At 43.9% G+C, this 14,106-nt stretch overlaps 1 protein-coding gene across 3 annotated transcripts in view; it reads right to left on the minus strand.

The window, feature by feature from the left end:
- Positions 1-1,106: 1,106 nt before the first annotated feature.
- Positions 1,107-14,106, minus strand: part of OMA1 (OMA1 zinc metallopeptidase) — a 35,222-nt gene continuing 22,222 nt past the window's right edge. For 2 of the 3 annotated variants that reach the window (XM_081011828.1, XM_081011827.1), the window contains exon 9: positions 1,107-2,071. In XM_081011828.1, the coding sequence (XP_080867954.1) occupies positions 1,886-2,071 (186 nt within the window). In that variant the 3' untranslated portion in view covers positions 1,107-1,885. Of the gene's footprint in view, positions 2,072-13,503; positions 13,632-14,106 lie in introns of all 3 variants that reach the window. The other variant, XR_013988072.1, reaches the window with a different exon arrangement.

Below are 14,106 nucleotides of genomic sequence, written 5' to 3' on the forward strand. Positions count from 1 at the left end.
CTCCCTTAAAAGTTGAGATCGATCTGAAGCCTCATCTGGCCCTCTTCACTATCCTACTAGGACCTGAGCTGGCATCTATGGGACTGGCAGATTTTGTGAATATAAGAGTTGTGGCACTGCGGTGCTCTACAATGAGTGGGGACATGGAACCAGGGACCCCTATTTGAGGAAATATTGTGTATGTGGCATTGTTTCATGTTTTTACATTTTCATCGGGTGGGGGGGGGATAGAGCTTCCATCACCCCACATTTCCCCAGGTTTTCATATAAGAACATACAAATAACTTTTAAATGTTACAGGACCATGCTGTTGACCAAAGGTGGAAAGCCATGGGCCTTTCTCTGATGTACTGTGTCAAGTAATTCTTATTTAATATTTGTTCTACAGTATGAAGTGGAGGAATTTCAGTTTTCCAGAGTAAGCAAACGGGGGGGGGGGGGGGTGTATATTTCCCAATAGTCTGCAGTCCATAGAAAGGCTAGAACTCAGAGAACTGTTTCAGTGTTAGATAGCAGCAAAATGCAGTCTAGCAACCATGGCTGAGACTTTAATGCAGGCATATGCAGGAGAACAGGAACATGTGGTGAAAATGAGGAAATCTGCAAGGACAACAAGGAGCAAAGGAGTATTATGGTCCAGTAAGAGACATCAGTGAAGTTATGCCTCAAAACATTTACCCAAGGAACCGGGGGGGTTGGAATCACTGAGTCTGGACTATGTGGCTTTAGTGGCATGCCTTGCTGCTTTATAAATCACTAGCAGGCACCTCACAGCACATCATCCAACTCCAGGGAGTTTCCTTGAGCATCAATCACTGGGTTTTCAAGCACTGATCTGACCAGGACAAAGTCTACTGTAACTAATTTAACCTTTCCAAGTGGTATTCTGTTTACTTAAATGACACCGACAAATAATCTACCGTACTCCTTAGTGCTGTATGTCAGATTTTATCCAATAAAATTTTGTCTTGTGCCTTACAAACATGTTTACATTGTAAGGTTAACTCCACAGTCCTTTGGGATTGCTTCAAAGTGAAATGTTGACTCAATCTGTCTTTTAGAGAGTACAAAGAGAGGGAATCCCAACAGCAGGTCAACCAATTAGGTGATATTCGAACCAGACCACTGGTCAGTTTATTGCATCTTGATCCTTGTAAAAGGCAGTGAATTCTTACCAATATTTTATAAATATCATTGGACAAAACTAACTGAGCTTGCAACAAATTCAAGAGGATTTACACAGGTAAGGGATACTATTTCATTATTTGCGACAAAGGGACAGATCTGTATCCAACTTGAGCCTGGGGATACAACTTAAAACTGCATTGCAAGAACTGCCCTTGGATAGCCATTTAGACAGAAGCAATGTTTCCATTTTTCCAATATGCAGCCCTCCCTGCCCTCCCCACCACACACAGCTGGACATCCCTTTGAAACATCCATTGGGAAACAGGGTGTGGAGGAGATTATAACATGATTGGGGGAAAACATAGTTCTGACAGTCAGACTAGCATTTCGGTGTACAAGAGGATTTGCTATCACAGCCTGGTTATACATGCAGTATGTATGCGAGTGCCATCTGGGGCACTGCTGAACACCGCCCCCCCACCCCCCACCCCCATGCAGACAAAGGTTTCCTGTTCTCTTCCATCACGGAAACTGCTCCTCGTGTTCCTTGTGCATGTGAAGCATTCTTCTGCAAATCCATTCAAGAGCCGGGTTCCAGAGGCACATCACTGTCAAACACTGTGGCCATAAATTAATAGCACTGTCTGTCCGTCTGGCCATTTCAAATTTCCGAAGCAGTTTCCTGAAAAGCACAGTACTTGCCTTGAGAATTTGGATAACGTTAATCCATGAAGCATTTCTGCCTTCACCTGCAGAGTTATTTCCCAGCTACTATGTCCGCGTGTGTCTTCTCCTTTGTTCTGTAAAGAGCATCGTAAGTGAGGTTTAGGCCTCCCTCGTTTTTAGACGATTGCAGAATTTGTTGCTTGGCCAGTTTGAAAGCAAAGCGTGGATCCTGTCCAGGCAAAGCTGGGCAATTGCATTTCTCCCTGATTTTAATTACCTGCGGCGGCAACAACAAAAAGACCAAAGAAAGAAAGTTACCATGTGGGAGAACAAACTCCAGTTTTTTTAAAATGGAAATGACGAGCTTCTTCCCAGGATTGCTACAATGCAAAGACTAATGAAATATAGAGCAATTTAACGAGTGGTCAGGGTTTGTGCACTTGGGAGTGCACTGGATCCTTTTGGCTGCATAAAGTTTAATACTGGTTGCTTAAACATACTGCCTCAGTCTGATTTTGAAGAGTGCCTCCCTTCCTGCCCAGGCTACCTTCCAATTCAGCAGGACTCCCAACCCTTAGGGGAGACTTTGAGGAGAGCTAGGGATGGCGGGGTGGGGAGGAAGAAGGGGCAGGGAAGTCAGCTTTCTTTGGCTCCCTACTGCCCCATTTTCTCTGGATCCAATCCACTGTGTCCACTGAAACAGAGGCCTCCGAGGGAAACAATGTCATTAATATGTAATCACATCGTAGACCAAAAAATACTTCTCTGACCCAGAAGAATACTGGTTTGATGCCAGTGTTAAATTACAAAACTTTATTTGAATAGCTTTAATAATTTATAATCAGCTAATTAAAATATAAAAATACAGGCATATATATATAGCAGACGACTCTATAGCGGTGGTTTTTAACATTTTTTGGAGGCAGTCACAGACCCCCTTTGAGAATCTGATGAAAGCTGATGGAAACCCTTCCCAGGAAAATGCATCCATGCACGCACACAATTTTGCATGCATTTATTTTATTGCATTGGGGAAATCATTTTTTGTGCCCAGTCCTCCCACCCCATCCATGGAACCCCTGGGGGGCATGGACCACAGCAGGTTTGTTGAATTTCCCATGGGGTTGGAAGGATGGGAAAAGTCCACCCTCCACTCACAGCTCTTTCTTCACCCTCTGTCCTCTCCTTGTCCTCCAGCTGACTTCAAGCAATTCCTTTTTTGGCTGCGCATGAAAGCATGCTGAATGTTTTAAGAGTAAAAAAAGAGAGAAATGCTTCCAATAAGTTGGTTCCTTAAAAGTCAAGCTGGTCATGAAATTCTTATCACGATATCCCATATTGTTCTAAATGGCACTGACATGATGGGCAAACTGGAATTGTCCAGACTGGCATGCTGTTGGCACAGTGTATCTGTGCAGAGTTAAAAATAAGGATCTGAATGTTTCATCATCTGCTCAAGCATCAAACCGTATTTGCATCACTGCAACATTACTCAAAGTTGATTCAGCTATGGTGCTGCAAAAGTGGCTTAAATACATGCTGTGCAATCAAGCTTTTTTAAAAAAATAATAAACCCATTCAAAACATTTCTTACCCAACTTCACTGCACAGCGACTTCAGAAGGGTTACTTACTAAAAGAGTTTCAAATTCACAACACAGTTATTAAAAGCCAGGCAGGTAAGTCACAACCAGTCAACCAAAAATCATTCATATCGGTGCCAGATATTACTGAAAGCCAGGACACATAACTAAGTCTTTAGGTGGTGGCTATTTTTTATTTTTTTTAAAAAAATGTTAAATTTCTTACGGCCCTTCATCCAAGGATCACATTTTACAATATAAAAACACAAAATACTTAACATAGCAACAAACCAAAACAATAAAAAAAAACCTACACACAGTTTAAAAGGCAATAGATTGGAATGTTTTTGCCTATCACCTCAATATATGTAATATATGTAATGAAGGCACCAGGTGAGCCTCCCCGGGGAGAGCATTCCACAAATGGGGAGCCACTGCAGAAAAGGGTAGGTGCCAGCCATATTACAGAGCAGTGAGAGTTGCAAAAGTGGAGCGCCTTTATCAAGCAAATGCCATAAAAACCCACTCGCCCCACCTTCACAATAGATTCATGGTCAAGCTTAGGTAGCTTCTGCTGGCATTTTGCAGAAACCCTCACTGTAGTTTAGACATCACCTGTTTGCACAAACCAATCACGCTCTCAATGCCACAGCCTACCCCTCATGTAATACACATCACTGGAACACAAAGAGACCATCTCCTGTTGCCATAGTTAAGTACACAGACAATTCTGGCTGCCGTGAGGAAGCAATTTTTATTTTAAGTTTAAATTTTAGAATCATTTTGTGTCTGTGTGACTTCCCCTAGATACAGAGGAATAAAAAGCTTCCCTCACACAGCTGGCTATTGAAGCCATATTTCTCCTCACAAAAAAATGCCTTTTTTTTTTAGTATGTAAATAAATGCTATTTTCTAAAACTAGCCAAGAAACAAACACCAGCTTTTGAAAACAAGTTCCAGCCAAACAACTTTTAATTTATTTATTTGCACAATCCAAAGGTGGGAAAAGAATAGTTGACTCATCACCAAAACCACTCTGAGCTGAGGGTCGCACATACCCCTCTGACACCGTTTATTTATTTTTACTATGCTCCCATCTCCTCCCTCCCCTGCTGCGAGTACATTTTTCTTCTAAAAAATGTAACTTTGTTTTCCAGATGGCCCTCCAAATATCGCCCATAGAAATTCACAAGATGTATATCAAGCCGTTTCCACTTCAGCAACCAATCAATTCCTTAACAGATATTCGCAATGGCAGAGTTTCCTCTTGTTCTTCTTGCTGAACAGAAGCCACTGCAAGACTGCATTAATGTCAAACAGCATTATTCAAGCCAAGTAGAAATCTAAAGATTTAGGTTGTATCTTGAAAAGGGCAATGTAATCCGCTTTTAAACTAATTTAGCATTTTTAAATCTCTACGCTTCTCCCCCTCCTCTCTCTTTTAACTATATAGTGTCCATCTCCCCTTTCTCTGCTTTAACTTATCTAAAACACTGGTGCATGTAGAAGGAAAACCATCAAGAGCCACAAGACGGTTCAGAGAAAACATTCGTACCCCGTGGAGGTGGATTCCCCTCCTTTTGCTTTCTTATTCCACATCAAGCAGTTAGAGGGGGCGAAAGGTGGCTGATTAAACACCCGCCACACTGATTCATACTCCATTAAATACAAGATGAAGACTACAGGCACGGCTGAGGGAGGGGTGAGCTCAGCATGGCCTCTCCTGCAGCCACACTCCAGACAGAGTGATATTTGCAGCAATTTCCAACCGCTATGGGAAAAGTTAAGTCTCATTAAGGGAGTGCCCTTCCTTGGCTACTGATGTTTTGCTTAAGGCCAGCAGTGCGCTGGCATTACTGGCAACATATGCCACTGCTTTGCAACTGGTGGGGTCAGGACCTGCTAATAGGTTGCAGCGTGACCTAAGGTGTGCCGCAACAGCAGAGATCCCCTCATATGAATATATGGCAGAAATAACAATAGCAATTCAATCCCATGCATGTTTACTTGGTTCTATTTAGTTCAGTGGGGGTTACTCACTAAGTGTAGCCTAAGGCCATACCCTGGGGGGAAATGTGCTTTAGATAGCGTGAAAACACATTAATTTATTGTATGTTTAAGTATACTAAAGTAGTGACCTATAAGTCAATATTTTTCAATTTAATTCTTTAGCCACGGGAGCTCATGGCAGAAGTTTCTTTATGTAGCTTGTTCCTATTATGTGATGGTGAACTTCTCTTTCTCACTCATGTAAAATATCCGCATCTTTCCCCCTGAGGCAAAGACTGGATATTATTTAGAAAACACAGCCAAATGACTTGTGCACGGCAATATACTTAGAATGCACCACGGAAGATCATCTGGGCATTTGCTCTATCATGTCTCATTCATAGCAAGAAAGCACTTGAGGGAAGGAAACCCACAGAACTCATGGGAAAGTGTGAATTCTGTCCTCAAAGTAATCTACTTTATCAGATTTTTTTAAACAAAAACAAGAAAATACTATGGAAAGGCAAGCTGCTTTAAAATTATGCAGCTTTGAGAGGGTTTGCCAGGTAATTTAGAACAAGAATGCTTTAGAAGTAGAAATAAAAGTGGCCACATTCTCTTCTAACAGGTTTCCTGAGAAAATACATATTCTCACAAATGCAATCTTTAGTTGACAGCCTGTTCGTTACTGTACAGCAGGTACACATCGTATAATCCAAGAAAAGGGGTGTTTTTTTCTTCCAATTCTGAAAATGTTAGGTTTTCTAGCCCCGTGCAGTTTCAAGGCCAATTCAATTATACCAGCTAGTAAAATATTTACCTTTGAGTTTGTCTGTGTCACAAGCAACGTGAAATCTGGACTGAGAATGAGTGATGTTTGTACAGAGCAAGCAGCTTCTCCATAAATTATCTAAAACCTGGAGCATACTTTATAGCAAATACTTGTGATTCAGAACATTGGACAATTATACTGTGTTGTTTTGTTTTAAGATTACCTTTATGTCCTACTCCTGTCAAACAGGGACAGTCTATTTACACCACTGGCCCCTAAATAAAGAAGTGCCTTTGAGTTTAACATGCAGGTTTTTTAACAGGCAGATAGCATTTGGGTATGTGTGATTATTTTAGGGATCACACCAATACAGAGGGGGTATTTAACACTTCCCTCCCCTTTTGTGGTCTTGAGGAAAATCTCTCCTCTAAAGGTACAATCTGCATTTCTTTTATTCTTCCATGTTGTCCAAAATTATTCACACGTTTCCTACCAAGAAATCAGACACTGACTTGCAGCGTATTCTAAACAAGTCATCTTTAAACCAGGGGGTATGAAGCTGCCTTAACTGATAGCTCTTTATTTAAAACTAAAATCCCTAGTTTGCACATAATGCTAAACTGAGAGTAGTTTTAAATTCTAAAGTTTTAAACTGTGTCATAACACAGGCAATCTCATTAAACCACATATTAATTCAGCCAAGTAGAAGCTATGCACCTTTCATCCCAACCAAGTGCTCCTGGAACCAGACCCCAACGTCATACTCAAGGTTAACACCAGTTTCCACAGAGATCAAGACATAGTCCTGCCCAACGTCTGCATGGTCAGGGCCTCAGAGCCAAAGCTAAGACCTCACACTTGCAGATCCCTGCCAACTCAGTTGGGGGGGTGGCAACCACAGCTGCATTCCACAAGAGCACCCCCCTGAAAAAAATCTACAGGGCAGCCACTTGAGCTCATATCTCCACATCCAAGGGGGATACGTAGGCCTCAGCAGCGATGGCCTTTAGCAAGTGGGTGGGTGCTCCATAAAGTTATCCTTGCTACCCTAGGATGGAATGACCACTGCTTTGGAACAAGCCCTGATTGTATGCTCTAACCATTATGCTAAATGCCAGATAAGCTGCTGAGCAGGATTTTGTCACGTTTGGGGAATACCTATGGAAGAGGTTTGGAAAACAAGATTGCCCACCAGGGGCTGCTGTCGCTGGGAGCCCTTGCAATGAAAGCAGCCAGACAAAAGGTAAAGAGGCCTGCTAGGAAAAGCTGCTCTGGTTGAATTTCTGCCTGTACTGGCATGTTCAAGGAGGCATGCCAGAAAAAAGAGAGTCAGTCCTCGAAGGGCACAATTCAAAGCAGAGCAAGTGGTCCCTGGTCACAAGATAGAGAGGCCTCAGCTGTGTTTCCAGTGGCAAAATGATTTTATCAACATGTAACTTGGAAACGTGATCGGGCTATGCTGCTTGACCAAGCACACAGTATTGCTTGTGTTGCAGAGGATTTAAGGGGAAAGACATGACTGGGCTGAGGCTGTGTGTGTCTTTATCCCTGCCTCTGTAACAAAACCCTAATATGGTTCAGCACAGCGCCTTCATGACCTTTAATCTGGATGGGCATGCAAAGGGACACAGCAATGCGAATTGCCTGAAATACCTAGAACTATCCTGAGACAAGGGTTAGCAAATACCAGGTAGAACAGCATTTTTGTTAGGGACCAGGCAACGATTTCTTTCCCACTGGTAAGTCCCCAATCACATGCATACACCACCTGAGCTTCTTAGCAGAAAGAGCTGTGGCATTTGAGAGAACTTCTAAAATGACAGATGCAAGTCCTACCATGTAAATCATGCCTATGGAAAGTTCAACTGTCTAGTATCTTGTGGCAGCAGCCCCACAGAATCAGTATATTGTGTTCTGTGACATATTCTTATGACCCCCAATGCAGATGCCACTATTGCATTAATTATGGATGTAGGGGGGGAAGTCACTGCAACTACTTAGGGATTTGGTAGCCAGGAAGTACAATCACCTTTTAAAAGGCCGGCATGTGAATGAAACCCAAGGGACAGCATTTCCCAGGCAGTGACAAAGCGCGACATAGCAATATTCAATGAGATGTAAATGCCACTTTTTGCTTTTGAAAATCTTTCCCCAAACACTGAACACTTAGTTTAGAATGGAATTCACAAAGTGACATCAAATGAAAGAGAACAGTAAATAAAAATAAGCTTTGTTGTGTTTTTAAGCTCACAACAGAGTATTTCCTAGGCTTCAGTATCAACTATAGCTGCTTTCAACATTCCACTCATCATAATTTAAGTAGCTATAATCCACAGTTTGGAAAATCTTCATCTTACCACTGAGAGATACAAAACTGAAATATATCTCTGCTATTCCCCCTGTCTATCTCTCTCATGCAGACACGTGTAGCAGCACAGACAGTTATGCATGCATTCCTCTGGATTTTCAATTAATTTCTTTTTAAATGGCACATTTTGCATTATCAACTCTAAGGAGGAAATGTTTCCTTGAAAGCTGCAGTGAAATTATGTTATATACACTATTTGGACAAATTTGAAATTAATACAATGAGCACTCAATGAACGTCTTCATAGGAACCCCTCCCTAATGCCATTAATGTCAGCTGCTTAACCGGGGGGGGGGGGGGGCTTTTTACTCATGGGTCCAACAGCAACCTAAAGTCATCCCAAAAAGAGCATTTAAAATTATTGGTTCTCTGCATTTTCTACCTTTGACTATCCATGTGTTAAATTTCCCATCTGACTTCCTTCTGATCCTAAATCTCTGAAACCTAACCTTACATTTTAAAATATCTCCCCAACCACCCTGAAAACCAATGTTCCTCCCTTCCCATGCCCAATTTAAAACCCCTTTCCACTTCTTGCTGCACAGCTCAAGGTAAGCCGGAATGGCTTTTCTTTACATAAATGTGTCAGTGCTTTGAAAACAGTCAGCCTTGCAGGAAGAATGGATCACACAGCTTTTCAATAAGAGTCAGCACTTGCTTTTAATCCTGGAAGGCTCCAATACCACAGGCTTGAAAACAGCTGGGATTTCCCCCTCTCATATATGGGGGGGGGGGGGTTGGGGGGGAGAAATACTTTAGGTCATCTCTAGGAAACTCTGTATTTCTTCTTCTCACGCTACAGTGGTACCTCGGGTTACATACGCTTCAGGTTACAGACTCCGCTAATCCAGAAATAGTGCTTCAGGTTAAGAACTTTGCTTCAGGATGAGAACAGAAATCATGCTCCGGCGGCGTGGCGGCAGCAGGAGGCCCCATTAGCTAAAGTGGTGCTTCGGGTTAAAAACAGTTTCAGGTTAAGAACGGACCTCCGGAACGAATTAAGTACTTAATCCGAGGTACCACTGTATATTGTTCGATCAGTAGATTTGTAGAAAGAAGGCACGGTACTTAAGATGATGAAGGTATCACATGCCTTGTGGTCACAAACCAGGGGATGCTTAAGTTAAGTTGCCGCATGGCTGCGTTTGCAAACAAGGGACCACTGTTGGTCATGAAAGTGAGGAGCACAACAACAAACCATGATCCTTGGTTCAAGTATAAAAGTAAGCAGAGGGCTATGGTCTGCTGCTCCCACTTGCTAGAGGGAAAGAATGAAGTGAAAGCAATTGGCACGCTCACAGCAAGCCATTAACCATGGTTTACTGGGATGTGCATATGCAGCAACTGTGGCCCTACTAAATCTCTCTCTCTCTCTCTCTCTCTGCTTTTCCCAGACTCACTCCACCTCCCAGCAGTCCATAAGGCCACATGCCGTACCCTATAATAAAGTGAGAGCAATAAAAAATATTAAAAACAAATCAATAAAAAAAAGCATCAAGAGAGAAAAATTAACAACCACTTAAGAACCATGAAAAGCTGGGCAGAATAAAAAGGTCCGGACTGTCTGCTTAAAAGACATAAAGGCAAGACCAGCTGAACTACAAAGAGAGAGTCCCACAACCCGGGTACTGTCACTGAAAAAGCCCTGGTTTCGTGTCATTGACTAGTGTACTCCCTTGGCAACAGAACACAGAGCAGGAATTTTGGTGACAATCACAGCTGCTGCTTCTTCTTCTTATGCAACAAAAGTTGCATACCACTTGATTGTAGCAAAATCTCTAAGCAGTTTACAGTTAAAAACAAATACCGTATTTTTTGCTCTATAAGACTCACTTTTTCCCTCCTAAAAAGTAAGGGGAAATGTGTGTGCATCTTATAGAGCGAATGCAGGCTGCGCAGCTATCCCAGAAGCCAGAACAGCAAGAGGGATTGCTGCTTTCACTGCGCAGCAATCCCTCTTGCTGTTCTGGCTTCTAAGATTCAGAATATTTTTTTTCTTGTTTTTCTCCTCCAAAAACTAGGTGCGTCTTGTGGTCTGGTGCGTCTTATAGAGCGAAAAATACGGTAATTAAAAACTAGGGTAGACTTGCCTAAACAAAGGTGTTTGAAGCTCATGCTAAAAAATAAGGCATCTGCCTAATATCAATGGCAACTGTTGGGCCAGTTCTTGTGGGAGGTGTTGGTACTTCAGGAAGAGGTGCAACTTGTGCACCAGCTGAAGCTGGGCAAAGGCATTCCCAGTCACAACAGCCACTTGGATATCAAGGAGCTATGCCAGCTCCTGAACCCACTGGGACTTTGGATGGAGTACAAAGCAATCCATAGCAGGCTGCATTTGTATTCCAGAGTCAGCTTCTCTACTGATCATCTGAACTTCTTCATCGACAGTCTCCTTAGCATCAAATGCCTGACTCAACCCTTAGCACACTATACCAGACATGTTATGAACCACCTGAGAACCAGTCTTGGATGAAAGCTAGTATACACATCATCATCATCATCATCATCATCATCAAAAATTGACTAATCATAATTTCTGACATCCTAAGGAGTTTGTAAGAATTCTAAGCTATACTGAGCGGTTTTGCGCAAACACTAAGCCATAGTTTGTTTGGCCTACCTATGGTTTGAACATTCAATCCAGCCCAAAGGCTAATGGGAGTTCCCAACAAAACATGACGTGAAGCTGTAGTTTGTTGTTGGCATAGAACCATGGTTTGTTTTAACTATGGTTTGGCATCATGTCCAAATCCATAAACTTTGCTTAACCATGGTTTGTTCAGCCACCCCGCCCCAGACAAGAGGCATAAGGCAAGCACAGCTGGAAAACAAAGCAAGCTCAGGGAGGGGTTGGGGAGTCATGGTGTATTTTCTCATCTATTAGACAACTTATGATTTGTGGAACAAAGCCTGGTTAAAGCAAATCTATATGTAAACATGCAACATTACGGAATAAAACGAAAACAAAGTACCGTATTTTGCGCCCCATAGGACGCTCCGGCCCATAGGACGCACCTAGTTTTGGGGGGGGGAATAAAGAAAAAAAAAATTATTTCCCCCCCCCCCAGGTGCGGGGCTGGAAGAACTAGGTCGGGGAACAGCGGGAAGGCGCACTCTGCCTCCCCGCTGTCCCCCGAGCTTGTGGGGCTGGCGATGGGGAGAAGTGCGCTGATCCCGGGACTGCAGGCAGCTCTGCGCGGCCATCCGGAGCGGGGCGGGACTTCGCGCCTGGCTCCCGGTGGCCGCGCAGAGCTGGGCTGATCCCGGGACTGCAGGCAGCTCTCCGCGGCCATCCGGAGCGGGGCGGAACTTCGCGCCTGGCTCCCGGTGGCCGCGCAGAGCTGGGCTGATCCCGGGACTGCAGGCAGCTCTGCGCGGCCATCCGGAGCGGGGCGGAACTTCGCGCCTGGCTCCCGGTGGCCGCGCAGAGCTGCGCTGAGCCGGGGACGGCAGGCAGCTCTGCGCGGCCATCCGGAGCGGGGCAGGACTTCGCGCCTGGCTCCCGGTGGCCGCGCAGAGCTGCGCTGAGCCGGGGACGGCAGGCAGCTCTGCGCGGCCATCCGGAGCGGGGCAGGACTTCGCGCCTGGCTCCCGGTGGCCGCGCAGAGCTGCGCTGAGCCGGGGACGGCAGGCAGCTCTGCGCGGCCATCCGGAGCGGGGCAGGACTTCGCGCCTGGCTCCCGGTGGCCGCGCAGAGCTGCGCTGAGCCGGGGACGGCAGGCAGCTCTGCGCGGCCATCCGGAGCGGGGCAGGACTTCGCGCCTGGCTCCCGGTGGCCGCGCAGAGCTGCGCTGAGCCGGGGACGGCAGGCAGCTCTGCGCGGCCATCCGGAGCGGGGCAGGACTTCGCGCCTGGCTCCCGGTGGCCGCGCAGAGCTGCGCTGATCCCGGGACGGCAGGCAGCTCTGCCCGGCCATCGGGAGCGGGGCGGGACTTTGCGCCCGGCTCCCGGTGACCGCGCAGAGCTGCGCTGAGCCCGGGACTGCAGGCAGCTCTGCGCAACCCTCGGAGCCGGTCTCCTGAGGGTTGCGCAGAGCTGCCTGAAGCCTGGAGAGCGAGAGGGGTCGGTACGCACCGACCCCTCTCGCTCTCCAGGCTTCAGCGAAAGCCTGCATTCGCCCCATAGGGCGCACACACATTTCCCCTTCATTTTTGGAGGGGAAAAAGTGTGTCCTATAGGGCGAAAAATATGGTATGTCTCCAAATAAAGCAGAGCAACCTTCAGTTTAACTGTCAGCGAACAAAATGCACAATATACATGCCATTTCTAAAGGAGAACAACATGCAAACCACAACTCTCTTCCTAAATCCAAGGACAACAAAAACGGTTAATGAGCTTTCCAGATACTGCTGGCTAGGAGAGTGAGCAGAGCGAGAAGATCCTTCATGTCACACTTCTAGTGATCCACTTACTATTCCTGTCACAGAAATATTTGACTGAAGAGGAGACTGGAAGATAACCAATATAAATTATCTTCTTGCCCTCTAAGATTATGTCTGTACTGGCCAATTTGTGTATAAATTTGTTTCATTATATATCACCATTATTTTGCAGACTCTGCATCTAATATGTGTATTTGCAATTTGCACTCTATTTTCAGATTTGGTAGTTGTTCTCATTAAAAAAATAAAAGAAAACACTAAGCATGTCAACTGATGCCTTTCAAAACAGCATATTTAGAAACATATAAAAAGGAGTACATAACTTGCTCTGTATAAATTGGTTTTCATCTCATCCCTAAACAGTAAACCAATTTATGATGAGAAAAGTTGATATTACAGAACAAACAGAACATAGCATACAAGGTTCAGGAAATGTTTGCTGCAAAAGACTGGGGACCACAGCACTAATAAGTATTATTACTGCACCAGAGATTCACTGGTATGGACTCAAGCCAAGAGTACCACGAAATCAGAACCAGAATGTGAAGAGAAAACATTACTCCTAAAATATTAAAGCCCCTTTAATGTTTGTTTGTTTTTTTTTTAAAAAACCAACCTATAGTTTAATGCAAACAGGTGTTTGCTTTGCTCTTTCCCAACTCCTGCTTCATTGACGCTCCTTTAGTACAGCGTCACATTCAGATGAAGATATGACATTTTTCGTAATTTGGGTATATCTAGGACCTGTAAAACGAGCAAAGAAAGTTCTTATGCAAAAAGAAACTAGATTTATTTTCCTACCTGATTCTTTGCATCCCTCAGGTTTGAATACTGAAATTGATTATAGTTGCTTTCTATGAGTCATTACTAATGCTTGTATGTATAACACCTGTGTATGGATAAAGTTTGCTTTACATTTGTTGTTTTAAAGGGGTCACTTTAAGAAGAAAAGCTTACAGCTGCAGATTGCTGTCACCTGTAACTAAAATCAATGCTGCGCCTGTCTATATAATCTTACATTGTAACAGTTGTTGTTCACTGAAGAAACCGCTGTTATAAGTTCTATTATCTTGATACTTCATATATGGTATGTACTTCTATAGCACAATTGTTTATATAATTTTAATTTGTTAAAATATGTTGAATTATGACATTATATTAATTTATATTACTTAGAATATGATGAAGCCCAGGAGTGCAAGTTCCATGACTTTGATAT

Source organism: Podarcis pityusensis (assembly GCF_964106645.2).
Source record: "Podarcis pityusensis genome assembly, chromosome: 6".
In the NCBI taxonomy this organism is placed as follows: Eukaryota; Metazoa; Chordata; class Lepidosauria; order Squamata; family Lacertidae; genus Podarcis; species Podarcis pityusensis.